At 32.5% G+C, this 21,659-nt stretch overlaps 1 protein-coding gene across 2 annotated transcripts; it reads right to left on the bottom strand.

Moving 5' to 3' along the window:
- Positions 1-393: 393 nt before the first annotated feature.
- Positions 394-18,092, bottom strand: LOC123554427 (uncharacterized). Of its 2 annotated transcripts, none has more exons than XM_045344571.2 (3): positions 17,852-18,092; positions 3,128-3,201; positions 394-2,743 (listed from the first exon to the last, which is right to left on the bottom strand). In XM_045344571.2, exons 2-3 carry the CDS (start codon positions 3,172-3,174, stop codon positions 1,675-1,677), a joined length of 1,116 nt encoding a protein of 371 aa, XP_045200506.2. In that variant the 5' UTR covers positions 3,175-3,201; positions 17,852-18,092; the 3' UTR covers positions 394-1,674. The 2 variants fall into 2 exon arrangements, with proteins under 2 accessions (XP_045200506.2, XP_045200505.2); XM_045344570.2 differs by having other exon boundaries at positions 17,857-18,090.
- Positions 18,093-21,659: the final 3,567 nt, after the last annotated feature.

The following is a 21,659-nucleotide window of genomic DNA, read 5'->3' as shown; positions in this document are numbered from 1 at the left end:
TAAATTCTGAAAATTGTCCCATTTTCAATAAAAAAGCAGCGTTCGACTTAGGGCAACCTTATTATTGTAACTGGGGACCATACGCCGCTTTTCATTGAATTACTAACTAGTGTATCATTGAAGGTTTCATGTGCACCTTCGTGTGAACAATTCTGCGGATGTCTCTCAATTGTTTTTGTACTTGTAACATATGTGAATGTTGAGTTCTGCTCAACCCGGGGCTAGAGGACGTGGACGGTAGCATGCATTTTCACTACCGACCATGAACAGGCTCAGTCAAAGCGAGCCTGCAACATTTTCATTTCTGTCTTTTTGAGGGACATGTGGAGTTTCCACTTTTGTATTCTATATGTATACATTATAATTATGTGGAGAATAAAGAAGGTAAGAAAATCATTTTGAAAATGTCTTTATTGAGTTTTTATCTATATATCTGTAGAAAAATACTGGAATTTAGCATATTAAAATTTATTTGAATATAGTTATGTAGTTCTTACGTTCCTTGCTCAGAAAATCATATAACCTCAAATCCATTATCTACCTTAATACACGAAACCGCTTTAAAAACGCGCTATTCGCACATGTAGCTTTGTTTCTCCTATTTCATGTATAGTTTTTACGTAACGTTCGTATCTGACCAATTCTTGATTAATAAAAGCAGAAATCCCTAATATAAGTTCTGTCGTCTTTCATTGGCATCAAATATTTATCATCAAAATGAATTTTAATGCACTGTATAATGTCTACTTAAAATGTTTGAAGACGAATAAATCAATATTTACATTGATGTTAAGGAGCTGTCTAAACAGCTTTCCTAAAGGATATTTAGTTTTCTGTTTAAAATTGCCAAACAAACATGCTGTTTCAGGCTAACTTCAAAACATGCATCCACACCTTGTCGAAATCTTTGATAGACTATTATATAGTAAATTCTTTTAATGGCGCCCGACAGTGCAGTCAAGAATGATACATCGCACTAAATTCATGTAACACCATGATCCTTGGTGTTATAGGCGATAACCTTTTCTCTTCAGTGATTAAAAACTATACGTAACACTTTTAAGTTTACTTGTTATAAAAAATATATTTCTCAACATTTACAGTGACTTTGGACAGAACGTCACAATGTTTTGCGTGTTTAAAGCGGTTCTGTATACCATTCTCTGTTATTCGTTAAATGTTATGCTCTTGGGCTTGTACAGTTATAGTATTATCTAATGCATACTTGATATCTTACATATTAGATAGAAAACAAGCAAATATTGACAGCCGCCGGCCAGTGACGTAATTTAAATTAATGACCGGCAGGAGTAAAGACAATTTTCCTATCTTCATTTTTTTTCAAACAATTTCCTGTGTGAATTTAAGATTAAGATCATCTAAATCTGACAACAAACTTTTCGAGAAAAAAAGTGTCTTTCCATTCAACCTTCCATTCATTTTAGGCTTGTTTAGGTACCTTACTATATTTGAGTCTTTGTCCATTATGCAAGGTTTATAAGGTCTACTGAATTGAGAAAAATATTTGCAAAGGTGTTGAAGTTGTACTTCCAATTATTTTAGAAAGTTTGATAATTTAACCATTTTCCGTTTACACTCTTCTGGTAATTTTCAGTAGCAGTAAAATTACTTTTAACTGAATTTTTCGATTATTTTTCAGCAGGCAGTTAGCCACTAACTCACAACTTCCTTTGATCTTTTTCCTATCAGTGAGCTTGCAAGATCATCAAACGGTCTTTTCAACATTATATCAGTTTTGTAATATGGTCGTTTTTCAATATCACCATTCATATCCCCGTTAGCTGCCGTGTCCTGATTTCTTTTGCCAACTAAACTGCTTGCTAGCGTGTCAAAATATCTGTATCTTTTGTCATACCAGCTGTTTCGTTTCTCTGTCAAGAATTGTCCCCAGTGAGGTTTTGACGTATCAGGATTATCTCGTTTACCTACAAGACCACTAGCCAAAGAATCAAAATATCTGTGTCTTTTGCCAACTAAACCACTAGCTAGAGAATCAAAATATCGTCCATCGTAGCGCTTGCCAACTAAACCACTTGCGAGCGAATCAAAATATCGGCCATCGTATCTTTTACCAACTAACCCACTAGCTAGAGAATCAAAGTGTCTGCCATCATATCTTTTGCCAACTAAACCACTTGCCAGTGAATCAAAATGGCCACCATCATATCTTTTTCCAACTAAACCACTTGCCAGTGAATCAAAATGGCCACCATCATATCTTTTTCCAACTAAACCACTAGCTAATGTATCAAAATGTCCACCGTCGTATCTTTTACCAACTAAACCACTTGCTAGTGTGTCAAAATGACGTTTGCCTACTAAACCACTTGCCAATTCGTCGAAATTTCCGCCATAACGTTTCCCAACAAGCCCACTTGCAAGCTGGTCAAACGTTCCACCATCGTATCTTTTCCCTACTAATTCACTTGCAAGAGAATCGAAGCCTCGCCCGTCGTACCGTTTCCCAATTAATCCACTAGCCAACGTATCGAAATTTCTACCATCATAACGTTTTCCCACAAGACTACTTGCTAATGAATCAAAGCTTTTCTTTTCTGCTTCTTGCCCAGTAAAACTGTCATCGTTTGCATCTTTAAAGACAACGCTACCGGGCTCAGGTCCTGATAAATATCCATCTGGATCGCTGATTAGCGTATCACGCTCTGTTCGTTTCAGAATGTCTGAATCCTGAGCATCTTCACAACTCGATCCCAATATGAAACTTAAATACAGAAAAGGAATATTAATTTCATGTTTTTTTATTTGCCGTTTTAATAAAACAAAATTAATTCATCAAATGTTCCTTTCAAATCTCAATTTAATTTCATTTTCATCTATTCATCTTTGTTCTTTTCTAATAAACAAGAGATTAAGTTATTGATTCTAGCAAACAAAAAGTTTAATAATTGTCCTGCAAAATAGAGCCTTATAGTTCTGTAAAGAATTTCAGAAGATTCTTTATCATAACTAAGCATTTGCTGAACATTCCGGACGACTTCAGTATATACAGCTAAGCTTAAATAATTTAAATGTGTAGTTTTATAATGGAAACGTTTAAACGAATAAGACTGTACATCTACAGGCAAGAATTTTTTTCAGTCCTCACCTGATAAGTATAAAACATAGTACGAATGCCCCAAACTGTTGTGCCATATTTCAAAGGCAGTTCGTCCTCTGTGTCTGAAAAATAAAAAAAAATATCATAAAATTATTTCATACCTACGAGAGATCAATTTCTACAGATGCAAATACGACCTTATTTACAATGACTGTTCGATGTACTAAACAAAAAAAATGAGAACCATTTCGCATTACTCTGTACTTTATAGCTACCTTATTCTTAGAGTTTGTTTAATTACGTGGAAAAAATAAGTATTCTAGCATAAAACTCCTGCTTTTCTCGTTTCCAGAAGGCGTGTTAACAGGAGAGTAAACGTGTGTTAACAAAGAGATTCTCGCGCTCACTCTGTTAACATAACTTTTTATATATACACTTTCCATGACGAAGCCTACTCGATAACGGAAATTTAAAAGGAAATGACGTCAACGTAATCAAACAACGCTGCCACTCCGCTTTTCACACGTTGTATGCTTTAATCCCTCAGTATTACGCCAGTGGCCGAGAATGGACCTATTAAGCTCGGGCAAAAACCATTCCCTAGGTATTCTGCAAATACTATAAAATAAAAAATATGCGCTATCATTATAAATTTGTACGCTTTAAAGATAAAATCGGCAGCTATTTGAACAGTGATTTCAACGCAGACTCGCATTTATTTGGTATTTGTCAATAATTATATTATGTCCTTTAGATATTGATGATGGAATATTCAAACTCTCGTTTTGTGTTTCCGAAATCTCATGAATTGACACGCCTTAAGTATTTTACAATTCATGTGTTATTTATTTGTAATTTAACACAAAGACCTGTTCTATTAAAAAAATACAAATGATGCTCATTAACCATGAGAAAACCAACATAGTGGGTTTGCGACCAGCATGGATCCAGACCAGCCTGCGCATCCGCGCAGTCTGGTCAGGATCCATGCTGTTCGCTAACAGTTTCTCCAATTCCAGTAGGCTTTAAAAGCGAACAGCATGGAGCCTGACCAGACTGCGCGGATGCGCAGGCTGGTCTGGATCCATGCTGGTCGCAAACCCACTATGTTGGTTTTCTTATGGCGTGGCTCATATGCATATCATTACATAATTGGAAAAGCACTACTTCAAAATTGTACATTAGTTTGTACAATTAGGTTAAAAAAAAATGCAACTGACGTCAATATATTCCATGCTGTCTATTGTTAAAGTATCATAGAGAATCAGAACTTTGAATGCCGAAATATAGATATTAAATGCACCAATTGTAAAGAAATATGTTTGACTATATGTTAAGTCTGAAAGGTGTTAAAATGAAAAACTTTTGAGATTCATGCCATTAGAATGTGTAGTTTACGTTTGAAAACCCTTTTCCTCAAATATATTACTGTATATGAAAGTTTTTAACTGAAAGAACCCGTTCAAACAAAAGTGCTATTTTTGTGAAAATATCTCCGTTCAATGTACTCGTAACAAAGTCCAGACAACTGTGATATACACGTTATATGAAAAAAAAAAACACTTCAGAACTGATACAATTATTTTGTTTTTTTTTTACGTTCAATGGATGTCAGATATAAGTATTTAACTTGAATAGAAAAAATGTTAAAGTTGTACATTTATATACTTTATAAGCACTGTTTGGAGACAAGCATGAACAGGCTGAAAATCACAATGCCACTTTGAGACGAAAGATTCTAATGTTGCTTTCCTTTTATTAGAGGCATGTCATTTTCAAATGATTTTCATAGTCTTTTTTTGAAAATGTCTACAACCTCTGTGTAATTATGAATACCATTTGGTGTTCGTTTGTTGGCAGTTAACAGTTGAACGCAGAAAATTTAAATCATTTTTCATCATTATATATATATAATTTACAGCCAGTAAGTTAGTATTTAATTATGACTTATGACAAAGAATCTTGCCAAACAAAGCGTAAAGAAATGAAAGACTACAGAATATTAAAAAACATCCTCAACAATCCAGTGACAAATGAGATTAAATATCACACAATCTGAAATTTCTCTTTTATAACTCGTTTTGTCGAAAACAGTTGACAACAATCAGCAACAATAGAACTTGAAAATGTGTGATAAATTTTATCCAATTATAGAATATCTACAACTATTCAGTTTATTAGTGTTAGTTTAGTATAATGCGAAATAGGACAGAGATAGCCACACTTTTCTTTGATTCTAACACTACTTCGAACATTGTTTGGTAACATTAACTAAAGGCCATCCTAGGGGTAAACCGGGGACATTTTTCTAGACGTTTTATTGCCCTAAATCGTTAAATATTATTCAGTTTCCTGTAAACTTGTTTGCCTTTTTGAGAACCTCATTTCATTGCATTTGAGGGGAGGGGGATTATTTAGGACAAAAGGTACACTTGCTTTTTTCCCATTGGCGCAATGCCGTAATATCTAGCTACAATTATCGTGTCTAAAATATCTCGTAAATAGGTTCACAAAATATACAAATCTAACATAAAGCCGAAGTTAAAAATCAATTATAGAAATAACCATTCAAAATTGTGATCAATGACTAGAATACTAAAGATATCCAATGGCCATATATCTTTAAAATATTTTATCTTTAGATATTTACTTCAAATGTATAAACTCCTCATCAAATGCATTTAACTTTATTAATTCAAATAAATTAAATCTAAATCTGCATATAGAACTACATTCATAAATGTTACGCAGCAACAGCTGATTTTTTTTAAATCAGCGAGGTTTTTTGTTTTGTTTTTTTTGAACGCCGTTTTTCAACAGTATCTCAGTTATGTAACGGTGGACTGTTAACCAAACCAGTGTTTCTGGTTTCTGCACCAGTACAAACCTGTTCTCCGCAAGTAGCTGACAGCTTCCCCACGTGAATCAGAGGTGGAGGACGAATGATTAATAACACAATGTCACAACCCTTAGATCAACGCTCTCCCTATTGATCCAGTTTTTATTGGTAGTACACATTTATACTGTATTTATCTACACGTGTATACAGTGTGTACTGTTTTAAACCTTATGCATAGTACCGTTGATACACATTTGTTTGTTAATTCTATGATTACATAAATTATATGAAGTAATTTGTCGTGTTTTTAAATATGAAATTTGTATATAATATACTTGTAATAGTATTTACACCTAATACCTGAAAACAATATAAAACAGATTCACTATAACTAGAATAAAGAAAACTCTTGTACTGACACTTTTCAGAAATATACAGATTTAAAAAAAAAAGAAGTTGTGCGAATTTAGCTTTTGGTTTGTCATAAAACCTCCTTTTCTAACCAAAAAGTTTTATTTTTAAACATGGTTTTTCTGGAGGTAGTCCTAATTTTGTTTAAAACTACAGTTGCAAAGTTTGCAAAAAATGAGACTGAACTAAAACAAAGCTAACTAAATTGTAGTATTGTTTGGTAAAGCTTTCAATCAGATTCAGTTTTCAAACATTAACATTTTTTAGTCAAAAGGCTTGTATGCTACATTTTAAAGCTTGTCAAACAAGTAATAAATTAAGCTTACTGTGTGTTCATGTTAAAAAAACATGATCATGTGCCAAAAAAAAAAAAAGATAATTTCATTTCAAGTACACTTTATTAAGTTCATAATTGATCTAAAGGTGTTCATTGACAATACCAAAAATGAGAAATTAACTATTTCATTATGTCACTTTTAAGAATAGTATTAAAAGATTAATGCCCATGAGTTCCCATTCAGCATGCCACATCGTATCAATGGGAAGTGAAATCTTCTTGGTAAATTAAATTATTTTGGAGAGTTAATGCGATCTGTAATTGCCGAGGGCGAAAAAAAATCTTGCGGCAATTTCGTGGTAATTGCATTTCCACAAAGAAATGCGTTAACATATTGATATTATCTTGTATACACAAATACTATGGTGACGCACAGGAACACATATCTAGCATTACCTTTAAATAAATCACTTGCTTGGCAGAATTACAGATTTAATCCGGACAAGGTACAGGTAATATTTACTTTACACTAAATTGCAATGATCATTGAACAATATTCTGCATTTTTTACAAAACGTCGTCAGTCAATTGCTCTGATTTGGCGCGGAATATCTCTGCAACCTTTTATTACAGTTAATTTATCTCGTGTAAATTACGCGTCAGTTTTGTTCTTCAATGATGACAATCGCTGTGCATTTCCGTTTAAAGTTCGTGAGAAATTGAAATAAAATTGTAATGATTAGTAATGTTCCTTCTAAGATACAGGTTTTGAAAACAATTTTCTGACTTCCTTTAGTTCTGCCCATGCTATTAAGATTGTAGAATTCAATTTAATATTTTGTTGTCATTATACATTCTTTATACACACTATGAATAGAAAGAAAATTAGAAAGATTCAAGTCACGAAATATTCTAATGAAATTGAATTGTAATTAACTAACAGAAATTTCTCTTGTCATCATTTTTGTAACGTTATACGCCTTTTTCTTTTTCAAACATGCCGTTTTATGTTTTCTTGAAGTTTCATTTTCCGAAAAGATCCTGGCTGTATTTTTTAATAAAGCCATTAAATCCGACATCACCACATTGTGCAACACAATGTAGGAATGTGATTGTCGGACATTTGCGTTAAAAAAAACTTATCATTCCGTGAAAACTGAAAGTAAGTGCCTTCTGAAATACTTTTTTTAAGTTTTTGAACACTTTTCACAGGCCTCTCAATTTTGTTTATCTGGTGATAAATCCACAAAATGGGAACATGCTTTTATGACGCCTACAAAAAAGATTGCTGGTGACAAATAATAAAAAATGGACGAAAAGTATTAATAATACACAATTAGCTTGTTTGATTAAACTATGTTTATTGAAGTGTTAAAAATATGGTAAAACAGACATTTGTATTAGAAAGGAACGAAATTAGATTAAAAAGTAAGCAATAAAAAATTATAAAAGGAAAGCAACGTATAAATAAATCAAGTAGAATAAAACAGATATTGAATGGTTAGCTAGCACGTAAAAACGGCATTTGTTTTGTAGTTTTTTACAATGACTAAAAAGTGAATATTTTGCATTGAAATATCCTTCTTACCTTAAATACAATTGCAGAAGAACACATTCCTTATCTAACTGCATAATTCCGTCTGCTTGCAACAGACTTATTTTCCGGCACGATTAAGATGTCTTTGAAATAATTCAGTGCTGTGCTATTTACTCTGAAGTCTACTTCATGAGCTGTTAGCAGTAATTACTTGGCCATTCTTTTGTTGTAAAATAAGATTTGCTCCAATAAATATTGTTATCACTTTTGCCCAGGAGACGTCTAATACCACGATAATATGATGATAGGAATTGATTGAAACTTAAGAGGCGCTATGTTCAGGATATATTCAGATATAAAAGAATTACTCCGAACAAAATGTGCGATTTCCTCTTAACTTTTATTAAGCTGAAAGCAAATACGAGAAGGGAATGGTAATGGTGTGCGAAAAGGAGTCATTTAAGTTCAGAAGGAAACAAAAGACAACTTGGCAAGCTCTGATATTCAACTTATCACATTATATTTTCAGATATGACTTTACGTATTTTCAGAGGGCAGGCAATTTAATTCAGATTTTAAAATTACTTAGTATAGATCATTCTGGTTCTATATAAAACATAGCCCACCCGCTTCGTTCAGTATTGAAAGCGCAGATCTGCTGATCGCGGAGTCCTTGGTTCGATCCCCATGGGAGGCGTACGTTGTCCGTGACGACTGAAAAGATATTGTGTCCGAATTTATTCGTTCTTCACCTCAGATACATGTGGAGAGGTTGACAGTTACTGGTGAAGAACAGCTTAGTACAAAATCCAGATACGCTCGTTAAGTTTACTGCCAGCCGTTACCTTACTAAAATACGATTGAAATACTACCCTAAACCTAAAACAAACAAATGTATTTTCTACTCTTAACAAAAACCAGTTCATGAGAAGGTATTTTTCAAACGTGCATAAATTGTTTCTGTGTTATCTATTAACAAAAGACAAATTAAACAATACACACAAAAAATGATTTCTCATTTTTATTTATTTGATGGCATTCATGGGAATTCGTTCTATTCAGTAAGTCTGTACTTACAGTATCATTTGATCCAGTAAATTAATAATGGGTTTATGTGTATGATCTAAAGTATAAGGTCTACAAGTATTTACAGTGAACAATTGTATATTAATATACAGTATTTGAACATAAAGTTATGTACATTTATAAGCCATTTGTCGAAGTTCATTTGGCGCAGCCACGTCATTTCCGCTTTTCATATATTGTGTTTTTATAAATTGTCAACTGCAGAATTCGAAGCTGATTAAAGCAAAATATGTTTTGACAAAACTGTTGGGTTTATGAATTTACATTATCCATAGTATGTTTGTTAATAAACTTATATAAACTAGAAAATATTCTTAATAAAGAGCTACATTATATTCTAAACTATATCTTCTACACTGGGTTAAAAGTTAATGAAAATAAAACCATATTAGAATACTTAACACCTAATATCAGCCGTTTCATCCAATTATGTGGTATTCCTAACGCATTAGCCGTTAAATTAGACCTGTGTCTTGCTTAGATAATATAATATATTGACGGCATATTTTAATGCATATCTCTACCACTTGCTGCCAAAGTATTGTTTAAATATTCGCAAAATCCAACGCTTCATTGTTTATAAAATGATATATTCCAAACAGTGATTTGTCGTTCAATAAAAGCATTGTTTGGTGTTCGTAGGAATTATATCACGAAATGCGAAGCCTAAGTGATATAATACGCAGGATTACAATGGTTTTATTCTAGGCAACATCACTGCTCGGGAATACCCTGCGGCTGGAAAAAAATTGCCGCCGTGTTGACTACCCGCCGTGTTTTGACCGATATTTATCTTATTGAAATTCTTTACATATATTGTCACCAAATAACCAACAACTTTCAATTAAAATGCTTCCTTAAAATATTCATAATTCGCCGATGATTATAGAAATAATACAAGATAAATCTCACGCTATATTTTCGCCATTTTGTCAACCAACGAAAGTGATTGAGCCCGCAGTGAAAACGTCAGCGCACGTCGGAAATCTTGCTCTTTTTACGTTAACCTCGCGGAACTTGCCAAATTTTCAACATGTTCCTTTCAACCAAGTTTGGCATAGAATGTATATATATGACACCGAAAAAAAGATGCTTTCAAACTTTCATTTTGTAAGTTTGTATCAAAGCGTATTCAACCTGTCAAATAAATGTGGAGGGAATATTGTTCTCTAGCAAAGTATGCATAATGTGTCAGCAATGTGATCAGCTAAACATTAAAAGCTAAATTAAAGCCAAGTTATTCGTAGTCACACATTAATGTTCGAAACTTTTTTCCTCAGTCGAATACGTTTTATTAATTCCATTGCAATGCATTGCTGAAATGACATGGTATGTACAGGAGTGTTTTCATGACAGAATGACCGCTTAGAAACATTTGTAGTACACTACAACACCGATATGAGGCTTTAATTTTAATGCATTTGTTTAAGAATTTTTTACATAACATGTACCATCAACAAGCTTCAAATGTAAGCATTTACGATAAACCATTGTATTAAATTATGTGTTTTAATAAAATTTAACACGACCAACGTTGCACGCATTAGTCTGAATCTATATGTTACGCTTATCTAATTTATCTAAATACGTATTTAGCATCGTATTCTTTTTTTGCAAAAGATGTTCGAACAGTTCCCTAAAACTTCAATAATTTAAAAGTTTAAAACAGTTTTCAAATTTTCATATATCAATATTTGCCTCTGTAAAAAACAGTTACTTTTATGTATATTTTACGCCGTTGAGGATGTGAATATACACTTGTTCTAACATTCAACAGTTTTAAAATTTAATCGTCAGTTTCTTAGATGATTTTAACCTTGCATATTTGATACCAGAAATCATTATAAGTTATACAATGACAATAAAAATAACTCAAATCTTTTATCTAACGATTCTTACACCATTACATTTTTGATAACCTATAACTTGGTGTGGAATACTTGTTTTGTTGTATCTGCAAAAATGAAATCAATCAAAGATAGCTTAGAATATATCTCTCTTCTACACATTGTTGACAATACTCGGATATAGTTCTCGAAGGTACTTCTGGGAACATTTGAAAGTATTATTCAAAGTATTTTATCATGTAATTACGGAGGTTTTGTCAACACATTAGGGCATACCAGTCAGATTAAACTAATGCTGAAATTTGTTGCAACGAGCTCCTGTAGTAAATTAGGAATCAAAGATTTCTTAAAGACAAAACACTTCTCACGTCATTGAATAGGCTTCTAGGAAACGTTATAAAGTAGACATATTGGAAAATAAGCTTCAATTTAAATGAAACTCTTGGAATAAAAGTTCCCCGTATTTAACAAGATAAGTGTATATGTAATTCCGCTTGATACAGTCTAACACGCTTACATTTCAGTCTATTAACATGTACATATATAAATTGAGATTTGCTTTTTGCCTTTGTCTTTGGCAGCCACTATTAAACTAGACGTGTCATTATACACAGAAGGCACACCAAAAAACTTCACCTTTACCTTTATATTTTACTCCTACACTTCGATTTCATATGATAGTTTCATTTGCATGATATTATGTTCAGTAACCTGATAAACGTCTATGTCCTTGCTCCTTTCAACTGCTAAATCTAATATTCTATCTGGTGATAATTCCAACAGCCTCAATTTGCTCATATGACGTCAATTTCAGAGTGCTCGTAAGTTCATTTTCTGTAAAAGCAGAAATTTTCGCGAGGGTTTAATTTTTGCTATATTTGCAAGGCTCTACATCTCGCGAAAATTAATCCCTGCATTTTTTTTTCAATTTCGCGAATATTAAACCTTACAAACATACTAAAAATTTCAAATTTGTTAAATTTTGACCCAGCTTTTACAGTACCTTGCGACATTATTACTGACCGTTTTCGACGGCAATTTTGTTACTGTTTATCGCAAAAATGTTGCATGATGTTTCAAATTAATTTTCATGTATGTCTAGCAAAGGAAATACATAATTAGGCTACAATATTGTACTGAAATGGTACCAGATTTTAAACTGCATTAAATTTCAGAGTGGGATATGTTGCATCATTTCAATGTGTGTCGTTTGGGTTATCGAAATTTATCGAAATGTTCAATATGCTAAAGTCAGGCAATACCTGCGCTACAAAATATGTTTTGAATATGAGCCGTGCCATGAGAAAACCAACATAGTGGCTTTGCGACCAGCATGGATCCAGACCAGCCTGCGCATTCGCGCTGTCTGGTCAGGATCCATGCTGTTCGCTTTTAAAGCCTACTACAATTAGAGAAACCATTAGCGAACAGCATGGATCCTGACCAGACTGCGCGGATGCGCAGGCTGGTCTGGATCCATGCTGGTCGCAAAGCCACTATGTTGGTTTTCTCATGGCACGGCTCATATAAATGTAATAACCTTTAACATTTCTTGTCCCCTACTAAAATTTTAAGATGTGCATTTTCATTTATTAGGTTAGACCGATTCGTTTGAATTTCCTAGATGATTTCACAGACTTTATATTCTGACGGACGCTTATTCAAACGTCGTCAAAATACACAAAATGTTGATCTTTACCATGTTTACCATCTAGTAAACTACAAAAGATATTGTTTATAATAAGGCTCTCGAAAGACTTTAATTAAGAAATAATTTAAAGCAAAAGAGTCTTTTGACACTATTTATGCACGATGGGAGGCTATACGTCGGGCGTAATAATTTCACGAGGGCGCAGCACGAGTGAAATTATTTGTACGACATATTACCGCCCGAGTGTATACATAGTGTTAAAACACGGTTTTGCTATAAATTATTTTAATTCTAATATGCCTTAAATCTAAAACAAGAGATAAAACAAGGTAGAGTTATTGTTCTTGCACACTGCACTTCCTCCCAATGTGTTCTATCAGTGTATGAAGTTTGAAGAAAATCCCTCCAGTACTTTTGGAGTTATACTCCGGACAAAATGAAAATAAGATACAGGGAAATAACTCAAAAAATAGGCAAGGTAGAGTTATTGTTCTTGCACACTGCACTTCCTCCCAATGTGTTCTATCAGTGTATAAAGATTGAAGAAAATCCCTCCAGTACTTTTGGATTTATGCTCCGGACAATTTTTTTAAGAAAATAAGATAAAGGGGAATAACTCAAAAAAATAGGCAAGGTAGAGTTATTGTTCTTGCACACTGCACTTCCTCCCAGTGTGTTCTATCAGTGTATGAAGTTTGAAGAAAATCCCTCCAGTACTTTTGGAGTTATGCTCCGGACAATGATCGTTGCGGACGGACGCACGCACGCACGCATGGACGGAGAGCATTTCTAATATCCCCTTCGCCTTTGGCGGGGGGATAATAAAGTAGCGCTCTTTCTTGGTCGCAACAAAAACGTTGACGTCATCGCACGTTAACGTGACGTCATTCTAGCGTAAGAGTGTTTTAACAGAGGTAAGCATATTTAGAATTATTTATAGTGGTTACACTAGGATTAACTTACGTTGTAGTTCGCATTAAGTGTTTACAATACTAGTAGTACATACTAATAATTAATTGTAACAGAACGTTATTGTAACAGCTAAACATTAAAAAAAACAGTTTCGCAGGGTTTAGAATTATTTCAGTGAAAATAAAGATACTTGTTACACACATGTAGCGCAAACTAATTATCACTCAAAAATATGTGTCATAGCAGCATTGTATTCGTTTCGGAAACTTATCGATACTAGATCTAGGTATCTATTAGTAATGAGTTTATGACGCAAGTAGCTAATTAAGAAAGAAATATGTAATCAGAGTAAAAGTACAAATGGGTTAACATTTAGCCCAACCAGTAAAACTTGTAAGCTTTTCAGATTATGTTTGTTAATGGTCACTTTGCATTTGCAAATTTGATAACTCATGCAGTTGTGATACTCCGCGGATTTGCTTTGTCCATATTTTCATCTACTGTCGCGAGACGTAAATTTCTCAACTTCACATCCAACGGACACTTTCGGGAAGTTTTGAGTTCGCAAGCTGACGACTAACTGTAGGAATGACACGAAAGTGACGGTGGCTTCCGTATATTTACGGTGACACACATTTAGTGATCTTGTAAAATAAAAAATAAACTATCGGCAATATTTCGTTATTGGTGATGACTATCAATGTGATTTTGATTTTAACCTTGAATAAATAACGTTTCCTGCATTATATAAATTACATTCGATTTGTTTGTTTAAAACGTAGAAAAAGATTTTAAATCGAAAATATAATATAATTTTGATAGACATACGTCTGAAAATGAGGGAAATTGAAGGTAAATATCAAACAACTGATTGAGACGCATATGAAATGAATTCGCGAACATTATCGAAAATTAAAACGGCGCCAATATTTCCAAATTTACAGTATATCATATACCAAAATCCCATTACAATCAATGAATAGAAAGTAGTGTCGATATATTATTTCTTAATTTTAGGTAATTGTTTATCACATTTATCCTGATGTTAGAATGGATTCAAGACACTTACCCTCAATTTTTTCTCTTCTTGCATTCATACCCTTTGAAAAAACGTTGTTAAACGGATTTGCTTCAAACTTAAACGATTTGATGTCTCGGTAAATTAATTCACATTGCACCATGTACTTTAAGAGGTACAAACTGTATTTTGCATAAAAACAGCCTATTTGCCTCTAGATATTAATGGCGCTCTAAATCTGTTGAATTTTTATATCAGACACATACGGCAAATATTTCAGAAGCTTCTTGTAAAGAAATGGAAATTTATGACATAAATTTATGTGATTCTTAATAAGCGTTTCTCGTATTGCCATATATCAAACAGAGACTCCTAACATGAGTCCTTTTTACGCTCTGGCGATAAGCGACATATCTATTGAAAAACAACTTTCTGTCACATGTTGTGTAATCCGACACTTCTTTATTGATTAAATCTCATTTCTTTTCATTACTTTCTTTCCCGTGCTAGACTTAACCCAAAAGCAAAAGAATGTCGCCTGTCATTTTCTCATTTACAACACTTAGTACAAGAAAACGCTCCTGAAATGAGATTTCGCTTTACGATATAGCATCAGATAAAGATGCCAAAGATTGACATCATATTAAAACGTTAACCGATAGAATTGAAAAAATATGTGTCATTTTATTTTTTTATTCGCTAAAATCTTTAAAGGTTTGTATATTTAGAAAGCATATAAACCTACATGTATAAACTACCAAAGATATAGGGCTCTAGTACTACCGAAGATTATATTATTTTTAGATATAGGTGATAAAGTAGTAATTGGAGTATTTTCTTTATCGAAGTAGTAACTTCATTATGCAAACTGATTTGCTTTCAATTTAATGACATTGCCGCGTAGTTAAACTCGCTGTCAAAGCATGTATAAGGACATAAAATTAATCAGAAGAGAGACTTGTACTCTGCTTCAGGCATAAAATATTGTGTACATGTTTGGATAAAGCGAATCATCCTTACATATAGTTGTAAGTTGTTGTGGACTTACTTTGCAAATGCGTGGCTCTGGGGCCGTGTTAGTGGTGCTCTATGCTTCCAAGATATCTACCCTTACCTATTATCTTTTGTTCAAATTGGAAAAAAAACAACCTTTTATTTACAGATTTTTCTTGTCTAGTGAAACTGTAATTTGCTTTGTATAAGCTGTTTAGAATGTCCGAAACTTTTGCAAATATGTATAAAACTTTATACATTTCTTCAAACCTTTCAAGAAAATAACAAAAAGTATTTCGAAGTATATGAACAAATAATATATAATACTTAAAAGCTTTATGCACCAGTTTAATACTAAAAAGAAACATTTCGTTTTTGAGTGAATGTAAGACAGACGTTTTGAGGTTGTAAATGAAGCAATAATATGATCCTAAAATTTAGATTTTAAGTATTATTTATCACTTAAATGTATACCTAATTTACAAAATTTGCTACCATTTCTTCAAAAGATGAAGGTAAAGTTTCAAATATTTGATAGTTACCGATTTTCATCTGCTGGAAATGATTTTTATAAAATGATAAACTTGTTCATATTTCATAATAAGTATACTACTATATTACTTTCAATACCTATAGTTAACAAAAGTGTACCGAATTACACAGGATGGATATTTGCTTTAAAATAATCTATTGTTCAAAATGATAAGATATAAATTGCAGAGAGAAACAAATATAGCATTAAGATAGCACGATATGAGAATAAATGATAAAAATGTAGTGTGAGCTTGATCTTTACCAATATCGTCAATGATATAGCAGAATAACAGAGAACATCTATTCCAAATGCAGTATTTGTGATTTATTTATTTTACATACTTGACATTTGAACATCATAATAATCTATCTATTTCTGAAATAAAGACGATTGATGCGCTTATAAATTAAATGTACCTGAATAAAACCGATAGGAACACAAACAGGAAATAAGATAGGTTCGGAAGTAAATTTTGCTTTATTCGTAATTGAAAAGTTGAAGGCGAGGAGTATCACACTAGGTTTAAATTCTGTATTTCAGAGAGATATTTTCAAAATATTACGGCTATTCTCCGAGTCGTTTGTCAGAAAACGATTAAGTTGAAAAGAATACACTTTGCGAATAAACTGAGAATTCTATACAATAAGTCATGTTTTTATTGAAAATTGAAAAACTTATGTACGTACAATATTTCCTTATCAAGAATGAACTTTTAAGATGTTAAATGGTAAAACTATTACATGTTGGTTTTATTTGTATGACAAGTTGTGCTTTAAAAGTGCCAGCATAGTCGAAGAAATATGAGCCGTGCCATGAGAAAACCAACATAGTGGCTTTGCGACCAGCATGGATCCAGACCAGCCTGCGCATCCGCGCAGTCTGGTCAGGATCCATGCTGTTCGCTAACAGTTTCTCCAATTCCAATAGGCTTTAAAAGCGAACAGCATGGAGCCTGACCAGACTGCGCGGATGCGCAGGCTGGTCTGGATCCATGCTGGTCGCAAACCCACTATGTTGATTTTCTCATGGAACGGCTCATATATATATTCAAGACAATTTTGGTCACCTTTTTCATTTTGTTATGTTCTATTTTTATCCATTATATTTGCAAAGCTATCTGTCGCATAATTTCTTTGCATATAATATCAAATGTATCTTTTTTATTTGTGCTGTCAAATTATTCATACATCAGGTAGTATTGTACAGCATATACAACCGGTTTTTTTTGTTGTTCTTAAAGGGTATACAAAAGTGTTATTAATCAAAATGAAAAAAAAAGAAAAAGAGAAACTAAAACCGTTTGAGATATTTTTCCAGAGGGAAACTGTTAAAGTAAGGATATAGTAAACTAAATAATCAACAGAAATGTTGTATGTCTATCCAGTTAAATACATCGCTTTATTTTTCTTTTAAAGTTCGATCTAATTTTAAAGTTATTAAATTATGAGAACACCGAACTTTGTAATCTATTTTTTTATCTTTGTTACTCCTTTCTATTTAATACCCTATTACAAAAGCAAAAATAGATACAAATGGTATGTGAAATTCAACAATACAAATTTTTTTCAAAGTAATATTCTCTTTCATTAGACTGAAAGGAAGACCGAATCCCAAATTGTCATAAAATAAAACACGAAAGATCTTTTTGAAAAAAAATTAAGCATACCTTACCGTCTAAGCAATAGCCTTCCTTCAGAATTCTCTGTGCGTATTAGATGTCACTTCACGAATCCTCGAGCTGTAATTTTCAACTCCAGTAAATTGTCTCTATTCACTTCCTTTAAAAGACTCCGTGTTCAAACCACGTGACTACCAATATTTACACCGAGTGTCTTATTGCAAGGAATTCCACAGCGACGGAAGCGATGTTAAGAAGTTTTGTGTCGGTTAAAAATCAACCTGATCCAATGTGTACATTTGCTTTGGCGAATATTAATGAAGCATATGGAACATGTTGGGTAATGAAAAACTATATTGGAAAAGTATCATTGCTATTCTGGAATTTCTTGAATATTGTTGTATCAAATGCTTTTGTTTCCAAACCATAAATTATATTCCATTGATTTTACGATAATTCTTGTTTATTAACTCTTAAGTTTCATGCCCTTCTCAGATCACTCAATAATTAGAGATATCAGGATTATCAAACGGAAATGGTACGGCCGAAACACCAGATTGAATTTAGAGCTATCCTTTCCCAACTTGTCCATGAATAAGAACAGGATATTGACAAATAAAATGTTGTTTCCACGAGACGCGGAGGCAAAATGGATTAAATTTGCATCAATTATTTTTTTTTCAACCAAATAAGATAATCTCATGATGAGATAGTTGTTCTAAATGCAGAGAATCCGAAGTACTTGATTTCGATATTCCCAGTTGTTGTTTTTACGGAAAGCCATGTGCGTGTTCAAGTACAGCTACGCCCAAAGAATGTCAAATTCCCTAACTGCATGAAAATTGCCATGTGTAGCAATGGGTCCACTTCCTTAATTAAATACTATATGCTACCTAAATACAGAGTTGTCCAATGTTACTCGGTTTGCAATGGCAAAGGCATTGCAGTCCTTTTTCAACTTCTAGTGATCAAAGCATACATAGACAATCCTTTGGAAGCAAACATTTAGCTTTGGACTCAACTAAGCCGCATTTACCCAGTTTGTAGGACCGGTCTAATATTTGCCGTGAATATAGTAAATAAATGAGATGTGTCTTGGCAAATTAAATCTTCAAATGTGTCAAAGTAATAATTATCATATGAATTGTGGCATGTTTCGAAACGACAGTGATAAAATGTCGTTTTTTGTTGTTTTTTTCTTTTTTTTGTTTTGTTTTTGTTTTTTTGTGCATGTCACTAGAGTAACTTCGTAAAACTGTATTCAATTTTATATTATTTCTGATTCTTTCTTATCATGCAGTACATTCAATATTGTTTAAGGAAATAATTGTTATGACAGGGTACTGCGTAAGCCGATAAACGGAGAAAGTTGTTTATATGTGTATGTAAAATATAGATATTATATGTTTGATAGATACGTATCAACAAAAGATATTGAAAGGCCACTGTTCGCTTAATAAAACGAATTTCAAGAGAAAAGACACATAAAAAGTAAAAAGTAAACCAAACTCTAAATTTAATGACATTTTGATTTCCATATAATCAGTCAAATGAATTGAATTAGCCCAAGAGATTTAAATGTCTTCTTGGAAAATTATTATTTTATCATAATCACTCTTCTAAACTGAACTATTGTTTTAAAAACGTTACAATCGAAAGCAAAATTTCATCATTGTAAAAAATCATTGATTGGAGGTCATTACAGGTGACTGTGAGGTGTTAAAGACAGTGAGGTGTTAAATTTCAGTGAACTATTTTAACAAATATGGAATGTCATGGACCTGGTTTGAGCCCCTACGATTTAGCATATACCCTTGCTACAGAATTAGTTTCTGTAATAAAGTAATAATGATAATAATAATAATAACATATATGTATCAATAATTGAATTACGTTTGACATGCCATTCCCTTGTTCAAACATATGAATTTTATTCCTCATACGAACTTTATTAAATGTATAAATTGTGAAATAAGACACCTACCACGCGGATGGATATGTAGTATATATTCAATAATTTAAATGAGAATGTGTGGTGTCAACTATACAGGCCATTAAGACGTAGTGTAATACTTTTTTCGCAAGAAAATATGATATAATTTTTCATAACATTATAAAAGTAACAGGTTCTTTTCATCACAATATGATATATTAATATAATATTATTTTAACACCTATTCGCAAAACACATTTACTGATTTTCTGAAACTGGAAAATACATGTCCTGTACGTTCGATATATAGTAAAATGAATTTGAATGCAGTAAAATGATTAATTCTTCTTTGAGTAGAATATTTATTATTATTATTATTATTATTATTATTATATCACATTTATATTGAGCTCTTTTCATGCACGTGTACACATTCAAAAATTTACATAATACACTGCAAAAATACAATTGCAAATTCAGCACAAAACAAATAAAATGTTTTTTTACATTTATTATTTTAACAAAGCACAAATAAAGAATCAAACAGATATACCTAAACAGGACAAACGCACGTACATTGCATTTGATAAAAAAAAGTAAGTGATCTTAGGATAAAATTCTATCCTACGTGTTGATATGGAAAAATTGTTTCGCTCAATATGTGTATTATGTCACGTCTTACTATTAATCTGGAGCCGTGCAGGCCACGATAAAAAGAGAGCCATCATATTTGACCAAAAGAGAAAGGAAATGAAATTTTGAAACAGAACAGTGTTACGTTAAGTTAAAAACACCTACATACTCCTAGAATAACATGCCGCGTAACCCTTTGAGGTGTTGTTATGATTATTATGAAAAGACGTTCACGTTGACCTATCGGCAAAGAAACAGTGCTTCCCTATTTCATCCACTGTTTTACATTATATACAGAATCGGGATAAAATATTGCAGAACAATGTGTTAGAATGTTTAATTAGTTGTCGGAGACATGAAACATGTAATTTATTATCCACTATTAAAATAACGAGAAAAGCAAAGACAAAAATGTCTTGGTCAATATTTCTGTCTGAATCGGTTATATACTGCAAAGAATAATTCACTAGGGCAACACACTTGTAAGATTTTTCCGCAGGAGTATGAAAAAGCAACCCGGGAAAGATTATTTGAAAGAGACACGTAGAATTTTCAAGGCGCTAAAACAATGTCGATAATTGTTATTTATGGACAGGACCATGAAAAAGTTCTACTAAGGCTCAATGTGTAATTATTCATACACATTATAATGTATGTTGTACTTAAACTAAGAGATCCTTTGATTAAATAGGCAAATGCCAAATGCTTTACAGGAACAAATATTGCTTTTGCAGGTTTTATTCCTTTTAGTTTTATAAAGCTGACATAGAACCATTTTTCATACATAAACTAAATATATTGTAGTTAATGACAGTTGTATGAATTTAATCGTAAAACGTTACCGTCAGGTAGTCTAAGATCTTTTTTAATCTGAATGGTAAATGACTATTTTATATATATATATAAAAAGTATGTAACAGACTGTTTCGCAGTTCTTACAACGGAAGTATATTGCAGACTTTACACATTCGAAATGCTTTTATTGCAGATAGTTCTATATGAAGTATTCTTATACACTTAATATAGAAATAAATAGTGAATTCAAAATTTATCTTGTTATGTATTATTAAGGCGTGTTCTATACGATCACTACGGAAGTAATAACCGTTACAACAGACACAACCATTATACTTGGAAGTAACATGTTTTAATCCTGTTGAAACGAAACTAACACAAGCATATCTAATTAATATTTAGACGCAGTAGTTCAGATATTTATAAAATCATTTCATTCGTTATTATTAACTGAAATATATTATGCATACGTCTCAAAAAGAGAAACAGTAACTT

Source organism: Mercenaria mercenaria, chromosome 7, assembly GCF_021730395.1.
Source record: "Mercenaria mercenaria strain notata chromosome 7, MADL_Memer_1, whole genome shotgun sequence".
NCBI lineage: Eukaryota > Metazoa > Mollusca > Bivalvia > Venerida > Veneridae > Mercenaria > Mercenaria mercenaria.
The sequence above is the reverse complement of the archived record's forward strand: the minus strand, read 5'-3'. Positions and strand labels throughout refer to the sequence as shown.

What these genes read in the sequence shown, in the direction of transcription:
- LOC123554427 (XM_045344571.2), bottom strand. Translation starts at nt 3,174, where the DNA reads ATGGCACAACAGTTTGGGGCATTCGTACTATGTTTTATACTTATCAG. An exon ending in CTATGTTTTATACTTATCAG is followed by an intron (nt 2,744 to 3,127) that starts GTGAGGACTGAA and finishes TCTGTATTTAAG; the next exon opens with TTTCATATTGGGATCGAGTT.